Consider the following 11,506-nt stretch of genomic DNA (forward strand, 5'->3'; position numbering starts at 1 on the left):
CCCAGTGCTGGAATCACAGGCCTGAGCCCCGGCACCCTGTGTCTTAGTGTCTCCCCTGTCTGGTACTTTTCTAGGCGCTAACAATAAAAATGCTTTTTATAAATTAAAAACCTAGAACTCACAGCTACATTGTTCCTTGCCCAAGATTTCTCACTGGTAGGAAGCTAGGCCTTGGTAAGACACAGAGCTCATGTGTCTTCCACACACAAACTCAGTACTCTTTGTCTAAATGATGCTGTAGATTCCGGATAGCTGACATCTCAGCGCACCTTGTTCCCTCCAGCATGGCCTCACAGACCGCATCCAGTAACTGCATAGAGTTGCACATTGGATTTTAAAGATTAATTTTTTTCATTTAAAAAGTTGTACATCACTGTAGTTCTCATCACCATTCGATCATTTCGCATTTTACGGTGTTCGCGGGGAAGGGCCTTGACGTGGCAACACCGCTTCTTAACTAACGCTTCCCCTCTCACACCTACTAACCCCTGGCCCCAGTGCACTGTGGGCTCTTCACTGTCGGGGGGCGTCACTCACTGCTCCTTCCCCAGCGTCAGTGCTGCTGCTGCTGCTGCTGCTGCTGCTGCTGCTGCTCCATGTCCACAGTCTATTGGGAGGGCTGTGCAGTCCTCCCAGCTATGCTAGTTTCTCCATAGCCTTTGGGTGCTGTGTTTGATTCCTTTGAACCGATTATCTCATAGGGTAGTCATCATGAATAAAAAACAAAATTGAGCTCAGACTAAAGGAATTCTTTTTTGACCAAATAGTGATTAACTCATTCACTGCCGTACTAGAACAATTTTTTCCCCTCGGGGCCCGTACAGCTCCCAAGGTACTCAAAGTAAAGAAATGTCTGAATCATATGTGCTTCACAAGGCCCTGGGCTCAAAACTGGCATGAGTTAAGTACAACTTATGTGGCAGTTAATGTGTTATGATGGTAATATTCCTACTGTTGGCCAAAGAACAAGGCCTGTGATTTAGTTGTGTGGTGTATATTTGTCAATAAATATTTAATTTAGTACAAGTATCTTTAGGACCATACTTCCTTAAAAACATGTTTTTGATAAACTAAAAGCTTTGGTACTAACAATAAGAATGTCATAATTTAAGAGTATTTTTAAAATGCCATGTTTTTCTTAAAAAGTTATCTGTTGGGCAAAGGATTTCAGTTTGTCCAAATATATGTATGAAACTGTTGTCAAAAGAATACTTTGAAAATTTCATAGTAAGACTCTTCCATATACTACAAGGGGTGAGAAGTTTTTTTTTTTTGGAGACAGAGTCTCACTTTGTCCCCCCCCCCCCAAGAGTGCTGTGACGTCACAGCTCACAGCAACCTCTAGCTCTTGGGCTTAGGCGATTCTCTTGCCTCAGCCTCCTGACTGGCTGAACTACAGGCGCCTGCCACAATGCCTGGCTATTTTTTTGTTGCAGTTTGGCTGGGACCAGGTTTGAACATGCCACCTTTGGTATATGGGGCCGGTGCCTTACTCACTGAGCCACGGGCGCCGCCCGAATGAGAAGTTTTTTTGCATATGTTTGGATACATGGGATGGGAGAGGCAGGCTGAGGCTAAAATTTCTTAATTCCATCACCCTTTTACGTATTTCTTATTAAAGTATATTTACTTCTTTTGTTGAAATCTGCCTGGCCTGTTGATTTTTTTTTTTTTTTAATATTTAATGCCACTTTTACCACACATTGTTAGATTCAGAAATAATGAAAATTTTTTCCAGGACATTTTTAGAAGACAAGAAATCACTTTTAATTTTGTCACTGTTAATAGTAATGAGATCTTTCTCTTTTTTGGCATGGTAAGAGTGAGATTAATAAAGTTACTGCCTTAGCTTATTACGCATATGAGTCATTTTTTGGGGGGGAGGGGTTTTGAGACAGAGTCTCACTTTGTCACCCTCCATAGAGTGCCACCACAGCTCACAACAACCCCAAACTCTTGGGCTCAAGTGGTCCTCTTGCCTTAGCCTCCCAAGTAGCCATGACTATAGGTGCCCACCACAATGCCTAGCTACTTTTTAGAGATGGGGTCTTGCTCTTGCTTAGGCTAGTCTTGAACTCCAGAGCTCAGGCAGCCCACCTGCCTCAGCCTTCCAGAGTGCTAGCACGGTAGGTGTGAACCACCATGCCTGGCCTTGGGTCATTATTTTCAAGTCAGGGTTTTATAATCTTTGTTTAACTATGGTATCAGTTTATCTTAAATTCATCTTAATTCTTTGTCCTAAGCAGCTCTCAGCTTCATTGAGTTTTTTCTTTTTTATAGTAGAAAATATTAAGGTAGGAATTATGTAATTCAGTGCTTTGATGTCATGTAAGAATAAAACACAGACTTGAGAGTTTTCTTTTTTTTTACCATATAGCAAAGAATAATGTGAAAGATTTTTAGATTTTAGAAAAAAGTAATAGTCTTTCCATCCTAGCTTTACCATTTCATAGTTTTACACTGGCTCACACTTAGGCTAAAACTGCATTCCTGTGACCTGTAGCCTTGAACCCTTCTAAGGAATAGAGAAAGGAGAAACGAATGAGGGAAAGATTGATAACGTGATTTTCAGCCTTTACCTTTAACCATGCCCGAGAGATTCCTAGGAGGAATTAGAATGTAGCAAGCTGCTCAGGAGAATTGGTGACGTGTTAGCCTTTAGTCCCTTGACTGTTGTTAACTTGAACAGTGACATTCCAGCTTGTTCTTGTTTTCAGAGTACATCCAAGCCATTATGATGATGGAGGAGTCTGTCCAGCACGTTGTCATGACAGCCATTCAAGAGGTACGTTGGAGCTTTGCGCTTGCAGTTTGTGAAAAATTTAAGCAGCAAACACGAGTATAAATAATAGAAGTGGACATTTTAAAAAGAGATTCTCCTCATTTTTGGAGCATTTTAAAATTTATATTCGTATGATATAGCTTATCTTATTTATATTTGTTTAAAATCATACTCATTTAAATTTCTCATTTTTAGTTAAAACTTGAGCATTCATTTTGCAGATATAGGTACAACTATTCCTAATTTTGGAAAGTGCCCTTAGTGAAGCAGGAATAGTAGACTAAATCCCAAAACTATTAGTAAATAAGCAATCTTTCTTACATTTAACTGTTTCCTATTTGGCAGAAAATGGGTCTTCACTCCATACCCAAAACTAATAACTGGTCAATTGCAGGATATAAAAATATTTTTAATCATAAAAACAATGGAAAAAATTCTTAAGAGAAGTAAAACACTGTGTAGTATATGAATATGCAAGTAACACAGAAAAGTTACAAAGAACCAACATGAAAAATGCTAAATGCCAATTAAGATAAAGTTGTATTTAAAAAAAAAATCTTTCTGCAGTGACTTCCGACACTACCCAAAGTTAGGCCAAACCTCACAGGTTAGGGGCACAGTCTCCTCGCTTCAGAGACCAGCCCTAGGCCGTTCTCACGCACATCTGACCCTCTCACTGCAAATTCAAGGTTCTCAGTACCCTCTCAAGTTCTACCATTAGCTACAATGATAGACAGAAGTCGCAAATGATAGCACTTTTATTACAGTGAGTGGGGTACGAATCACATTGAGTGGATTTCTGAATTAAGTTTTTGTTAAACCAAACAGTACGTAAGATGAGGTCAAGAAGGGGCCCATTGTAAAGTTTCTGTGGTTCGTATCTCATGGAGTCAGATTTTCTCCCTCCCGGCCCCTCAGCATGTAGCAGTACTCAGAGTACTGCCAACCAGGGAGGCTCACCTGAGTGTTTATAGTCTTTACTGGGGTTTCAAGCTGGAGGTATAATTGATTGGTTGTGATGTCGAAATCAGTTTCCAGCCCCCAGGCTCCCTGCAGGTCAGGCCAGTAAGCAAGCAGCTCACAGCCCTAACCTTGTACTCACATGGTTCATCTTTCTGCCATGCCCGGCCTTCATCTGGGGTCATCTCCACCATGAGTAACAAAGACACTCCTGTCACCAGGGAAATCCAAAGATACAGAGACAACCTCCCAGAAGCTGGAGACAAAGGCCAGCTAAATTCCTTATTACACAGGACCTCTCAGGAAACAAAGCTTTTTAAGAGTTGATTCATTTGGCTGTCAGCAGTGACAGTAGGAATGTAAATGGCTGTATCTTTTAAAGACACTGTGCCCTTTTATGTCGTGTAAGATTAGGTTTGGTTATGAGTGTTAAAATGCCAAAATTACAAGTTACCCAAGGAAGACTTAACGTTTAATTTGCTCCTAAGAGGTCCTGGGTGGGTGTGGAGGCCCTGTGAGTGTCAGGAACCCACTTTCCTCTGTCCTTTTGCTGTGCCGTTCTTAGTGGGCCACTTCCACTGGTGGCTCATCTGTGGCTTGTCCTTTAGATGTCACATCAACATTTCCAGCCAGCAGGAAGGACTGGAGGAAGGGTTATCTACTTCTTAAGAATTCTGCAGGCATTGTCACTCACATTAGCCAGACCTTACTCAACACGGGCACCCTGTGAGACTGGGAAATGAAGTCCCTATTCCAGGTGTTTGGGGACCCTGCCAAAATCTGAGGATGCTGTTACTAAGCAAGAACAGGGGGAAAAATACGAGAACTGGTACAGTCCTGCCTTACTGTAAATGCTTCTATAAATCCACGGTTAGAAGCTTATCATAAGGAAATGTGAACTATGTAATAACAAGTGTTTATGCTGTACTTTATGCCGGATTGTGGTGTTACTGAACAGTTGACATGATCACTGAAAATCTGCTGTAATTGTAATTAATGCACTGAATTTATACTTAAAATGGTTAAAATGCAAGTTTTGTTACGTATATTTTACCACAATAAGAAAATGAAAAAACTTTACTAAACTCCTGTGAAGTATGTATTGTTGTTGTCCCCATTTTATAAAAGAGAACCAAGGCTACAGAGTTTGAGTCACTTGCTCAAGTTCCCACAGGGAGCAGTGACAGAGTTAGAACTCGGATCTAAACAGTCTACACTCCAGAGCCCAAACCCGTGTCTGCTGTGCTGTGTCACCTTCAGAGAGTTTGCTTCAGTATTTCCTGGCTCTGAAAATCAGCAGTAACTTCAGAGCAAAAGGGGAATGGGTAGAATAAGTTATGGTCTAATAATGTGTCAGCATATTTAATATATAGGCATTGAACCATATTTTTGAAAATGTGCGATGACATAAAGGAAAGCTTATAGTAAGTTTTTAAAAGGTGAGATCCAGAGCATAGTCCATAGCACAGTACAGTCTCATTTGTGTTTAAAATTAAGACGAATAGAAACAGAAACTTGTTAAAATGTTAACTTTGTCCAAATAGTTGAATGTTCTTTACGCTTCTGTATTTTCCAATTTATCTATAATCACACATGTTTTATCTATAACCAGGAAAATTTTCTCTTCTTTTCTTTCTTTCTTTTTTCTTTTTTGAGACAGAGTCTCACTTTGTGGCCCTTGGTAGAGTGCCATGCTCACAGCAACCTCAAACTCTTGGGCTCAAGCAATTCTCTTGCCTCAGCCTCCCACGTAACTGGGACAACGGGCCTGTCACGACGCCCACCTATTTTTTTTTTTTTTTTTAGAGACAGGGTTTTTCTCTGCTTAGGCTAGTCTTGAACCCATCGAGCTCAGGCGATCCACCCTCCTTGGCCTCCTAGAATGTTAGGATTACAGGTGTAAGCTACCACACCCCGCCAGGAATATTTTCTAAATTAAAATCTGTGATCAAGTGATTTTTATTCTGTAAATCTATCCCAAGGACTTACTGAAAACTTCAGACCACTATTGGACACAGCAGTGTTTATTGAACAATTTCGTATTAACAGAAATGAGAAAACAGTTATGTCCATTGGTAAGCCAGGGTGTAAATTATAGTAGTTCCATCCAATGAAATATTGCATAGTTGATAAAACTGTGTATAAAAATGATGTCTGTGACAGAGGAAAAATTCAAAATATCAAGTGAATAGAACAAGAGATAAAATTGTACGTACAATAGAATCCCAATTTGATTTTTAAAATCGATTGTGGAGAAAAAGGAGGAGAGAGGAGTCAAGCTGGCCGAGTAGAAGCAGCTTTTGCCAGAGGCTTCAGTCTGGAAGAAGAGATTCTGGACAGAAGTGGACTAACTGACGCTGAGTGTGGGAAAAAGATAGACAGGTGCACATCATCTCTGCTAAGACACGATGCATCCAGGAAAGAGGAAGAAGACAACAACAACCACTGTGATACCCATTGCCAAGAGGATGGAAGCCTCCTCACCCAAGCGGGAGGCATGCAGAGGGAGCAAAGGACCTCTCTGTACATGAGCAGGGAGCAAAGGACCTCTCACAGTACCCTACGGGAGAGAGCCACTAAACCCCAGTCCTCCTTCTCCAGGGAGGTCGCACCTCTGAGCCCAGGTGTCAGCCTGCCTGGCACAAATGTGAACAAATATTTTCTCTGCAATTCTGAACACACAGTTCACCCTTCCCCCCATCCTGGCTGCCTAAAGGTCTGTCCCCTGCAGAACCTGGAGTGTTTGGGGAATTCACTGAGAGGCCTAGGCATTGTGTAGGTCGCCAAACAGCAGTGCAGAATCAGTGGCATGTGTGGAAGCAGGGGGCACAGGGAGAGAGCCATGCGGACAAAGATGGTGGCACCTGCTGGGTCAGTGGCAGGGGTTGAATTAGTGGCGGTCAGGGAAGGCAGTAATGCCTCAGTACTGACTTTGGTGGGGATCTTTCCTGACTCCCATTCCCACCGGAGGGGACCCTGGTCCAGCCCCTAGGATTGCACAGCTGGATCTGCCTGCAGATTTCTGCTTTTTGGCCACTTGGTGACCCTTTGAGCCCTTTCAGGTGAGTGATGTTTGTACCACTGGGGGACAGTCTGATTGAATCTTTCAACCTGAGCTGTCAGCCCTGGTCTTTCAACCCAGGGACCCACCAAGGTTGCGTGGTGGTGGTTTTACAAAACAGTAGAGAGAGAGATTCTCCTCCTCCAGCAGTTGCTGGGGGGCAACAGGCCACTGCAGGTGTTTGTATCTTTCCCCAGCTGAGATTCCAGCGTAATAGTGTGTTCATTAGGTTTGGGTAGAGGCAGGCGACATCAAGACAGAGCTTGTGTTATCTCACCGAGCAGGTCCTCAGAGTCTCTGGCTGCAGCTCTGAGAGGGACCTTTGCAGGGCTGTAGGGGAAAAGCCACAGTCACAACCCCCAGCTCATTGGTGAAGGGCTGCTTAGCTCCAGTTCCTGGGGCCCCAATCCAGTTCCACCTAACCAGTTTTACTTGCCAAATGGCAGAAAATACTCACGGGGAGGAACCAGAGGAAGAACTCTGGCAACATGAAAAATCAGAGTAGATCAACTCCCTGAAGGGCTGACAAAGGAGATACAACAGAAAACACCATCTATAGAGAACTTGCTGAAATGTGAGAAACAGAATCCGGAATGTGGATGGCAAATAAATGAATAAAGTAGAGGAAAAGATGGAAATAGAAATCCAAAAAGTAGTTCAAAAGTTGTCTCAAGAAATTAATGAATTCAAAGACGAAGTCACTAAGGATATGGACATAATGAATACAGATATATCAGAGCTTAAGGAATTGAGAAAGGCATTCAAAGAACCTTGAACTACAATAGAGTCCCTCAGTTATAGAGTTGAGCAGAAGAAAGGATCTCAGAAATTGAAGACAAGTTTTGAACTGTTCCAAGCATTCAAGGAGGCAGAAAAAAGGAGAACAAGAATAGAATATTCCCTGAGAGAATTGTGGGACCACTCCAAAAGCTCAAACATCCAAAGTATAGGGATTCCTAAAGGAGAAGAGGATGGTCCTAAAGGCACAGAGGTTCTACTCCAAGACATTAATGGTGGAAAATTTCTCAAGTATTGCAAGAGATACAGAAATTCAGATAGTAGATAGCTTCAGAACTCCAGCACAACTCAGTCCACATAAAGCATCTCCTAGACACATCATAATTAACTTTGCCAAAGTTAGTATGAAGGATAAAATCCTAAAAGCAGCCAGGCATAATAAAATTTTTACCTATAAAGGGAAAAATATCAGGATGACTGCAGATCTTTCAGTTGAAACTTTTCAAGCCAGAAGGACATAGTCATCAACCTTCAACCATCTAAAACAAAACAACTTTCAGCCCAGGATCCAGCTAAACTGAGTTTCGTTTGTGATGGAGAATCAAAGACTTTACTGACATCCATGTGTTAAAGAAATTTGCCATAACTAGAACAGCTCTCTACGAAATACTCAGACCCATTTTTCATAATGACCAGCATGATGGTCTACTACCAAAGTAAACTCACTCAAAATTTAAAGAATCAAACCTAGTTTCCACAATGGTGAAAGGGTTAAAAATATGCACTGAACCTTTGAAAAAACAAGATGGCCAAAACAATACCATAGCTATCAATTCTCTCTATTAATGTGAATGGCTTAAATTCTCCTCTAAAGAGCATAGGCTTGCTGACTGGATACAAAAACTCAGGCCAGATCTCTGTTACCTCAAGAGACATACCTTACCTCAGAGGATAAAACAAGACTCAGGGTGAAGGGATGGACAACAGTAATCCAGGCAAGTGGAAATCAGACACAAGCAGGGGTTGCAATCTTACTTGCAGATACACTTAGATTTGGATCCAACAAAAATAAGGAAAGATAAGGATGGACACTACATATTTGTCAAGGGAAACACTGTTCATGAAGAGATTTCAATAATTAATATTTATTTGCCCTACCTGAATGCTCCTTGATTTATACAACGAACCCCAATGGACCTGACCAATATTATAGCTTCCTGCACTATAATAGTTGAAGATTTTAGCATACCTTTGGTGGTTCTAGATAGATCCTCCAGAAAGAAGAAACTAAAAAAAAGAAATAGTGGACTAAAACTTGATCTTAGAACAAATGGACTTAACAGATATATATAGAATATTTCATCCCAATAAAACTGAATGCACATTCTTCTCATCAGTCCACGGATTAGCCTCCAAATTTGATCATATCTTGGGACACAAGCCTAACCTCAACAATTTAAATGAATAGAAATTATTCCTCGTATTTTTTCTGACCATCGTGGAATAAAAGTTGAACTCAACAGTAACAGGAAACTTTATACTCAAACAAAGTCATGGAAATGAAATAACCTTAGGTTGAATGGTAACTGGTTCAAAGATGAGATTAAGAAGGAAATCATCAAATTTTTGGATACTTTGTTTTTTTTTGATTCTTGAGATACTGTCCTAAGAAGAATGTGTTCTAGCCCCATCCAGGTAAACACAAAAGATGTAAAGTCTCCATCTTTTCTTATGGCTGGATAGGAGTCCATGGTATACATATACCATAATTTGTTAATCCATTCATGGGTTGATGGATGTTTCAGTTGCTTCCACAACTTAGCAGTTATGAATTGGGCTGCAGGAAACATTCTGGTGCAGATGTCTTTGTGGTAAAATGATTTTTGTTCTTCTGGGTAGATACCCTAGTAATGGAATTGCAGGATCAAATGGAATGTTAACTTTTAGTTCTTTGAAGATTCTCCATACTTCTTACCCAAAAGGCTGTATTAGTTTGCAATCCCACCAGCAGTATGGAAGTTTCCCTCTCTCCACATCCATGCCAGCGTCTGCACTTTTGGGACTTTGTGATGTGGTCTAATCTTACTGGAGTTAGATGGTATCTCAAAGTGGTTTTGATTTGCATTTCTCTGATGGTTAAAAATGGGCATTTTTTCACGTGCTTATTGGCCATTCATCTATTATCTTCAGAGAAGTTTCTCTTCAAGTCTCTTTCCCGCAAAGAAATGGGTTTTTTTCTCCTTTTTTATTGAGTAATTTGAGTTCTCTGTAGATTCTAGTATCAGACCTTTGTCAGATCCACAAGATGTAAACATCTTCTTCCACTCCAAAGCCTGTGTGTCGTAGTGCCCCTAGCTGTGCAGAAGCTTTTGGCTTGATCAAATCCCAGTAATTTATTTTTGGTGTTGCTGCAATTGCCGGAGTGGGTCTTCCTCGTAAAACATTTCCTCGAGCCAATACCTTTGAGCATTTTTCCTGCACTATCTCCTGGTTATCTATAGTTTTATGTCTTAAATTTAAATCTTTTAATCCAGTAAGAATCAATTTTTGTTAGTAGTAGGAGGTGTGGGTCCAATTTCAGTCTTCTACAGGTGGCTAAGCAGTTCTCCCAGCACCATTTGTGACATAGGGCTTCATGGTGCCCATACACCACATATCTCTAACTTTCTGAGGAACGGCCACCCTGTCACCCACAGCACCTGCACCGTTTCACATTCCCCCAGCTGTGCAGAAGGCTTCTAACTTCTCCATGTTCTCCCTAGCCTCGCTGTTATCCATCCTTTTAAATAGTTATCCAGTGTGGTTTGGGATCTATCTCACTGTGGTTTGGGTTTGTGTTTCCCTAGTGATTAATGGTGTGGGGCATCTTTCCATGTGCTTAATTGGCCTTTTTTTTTTTTTGAGACAGAGCCTTAAGCTGTTTCCCTGGGTAGAGTGCCATGGTGTCACAGGGCTCACAGCAACCTCCAACTCCTGTGCTTAAGCGATTCTCTTGCCTCAGCCTCCCAAGTAGCTGGGATTACAGGTGCCCGCCACAACGCCCGACCTTTTTTTTTGGTTGTAGTTGTCATTGTTTGGCGAGTCCAGGCTAGGTTCGAACCCGCCAGCCCTGGTGTATGTGGCTGGTGCCTTAGCCGCTTGAGCTACAGGCTCTGACCCGAGATGAATTGTTTTTAATATTTAGTTCCCACATGTGAGTGAGAACACGTGAGATTTTAGACCTTTAATTTTATCCTGAAGTGGAAAAAAAAAGATCTAAATTCAAAGGCTTTAACGTGTAGGGTAATATTCTTTTTACGTTTCTGTTGTCATTTCCATTTTTATATTTCCCTAGTAGTTGGCTGTTGATTTTGTTGTATATAGAATGCCTTTTTTGCCTCCTAATTATAATCATTTAAATCTTATTTTCAGCTAATGAGTAAAGAATCTCCTGTTTCTGCTGGAAATGATGCCTATGTTGACCTTGATCGCCAGGTACGTAATTTTGTATTTTTATTCATGCAAAGATTGAAAAGGATAAATTCCAGATATTAATGAGAAGAATATTTCAGTTGAAATTGCTTATGGAATGCACTGGAATAATTTTGTCTTTTATCTAAAATTTAAGAACTTAACCTGTTTTATTAATGGATATTGCATGTTTATAGTTAACTTTATAATTTGTTATTAAATGGATTTATAATTAAAGTACTGTCGTAAGTAGGTCGATTTAATGTAGACCAGTTTCTTTGATTTGCAGTAATTCCTGTTGTCTAGTCGTGATTTTTATTTTTTCCCCTTAGAGGCAGAGTCTTGTTCTGTCACCCAGGCTGGAGTACCATGGTACAATCATAGCTCACTGTAATCTCAAATTCCTGTGCTCAAGGAATCCTCTTACCTCAGTCTCCTGAGAAGCTTTTCCACTATGCCAATGTAATTTTATTGATTGATTGACCAGTTGATTGAGACAGGGTCTTTTTTTTTTT

At 40.9% G+C, this 11,506-nt stretch overlaps 1 protein-coding gene across 2 annotated transcripts in view; it reads left to right on the top strand.

Annotated features, from left to right (window-relative positions):
• HOOK3 (hook microtubule tethering protein 3) overlaps positions 1 to 11,506 on the top strand; it is an 83,452-nt gene that overhangs the window by 34,077 nt on the left and 37,869 nt on the right. For both annotated transcript variants that reach the window (XM_023515557.1, XM_003793910.3), the window contains exons 6-7: positions 2,718 to 2,785; positions 10,953 to 11,015. In XM_023515557.1, coding sequence (XP_023371325.1) covers positions 2,718 to 2,785; positions 10,953 to 11,015 — 131 coding nt within the window. The remainder of the gene's footprint in view (positions 1 to 2,717; positions 2,786 to 10,952; positions 11,016 to 11,506) is intronic.

The sequence above is a fragment of the Otolemur garnettii genome, unplaced genomic scaffold, assembly GCF_000181295.1.
Source record: "Otolemur garnettii isolate 467f Iridium unplaced genomic scaffold, OtoGar3 scaffold00074, whole genome shotgun sequence".
NCBI lineage: Eukaryota > Metazoa > Chordata > Mammalia > Primates > Galagidae > Otolemur > Otolemur garnettii.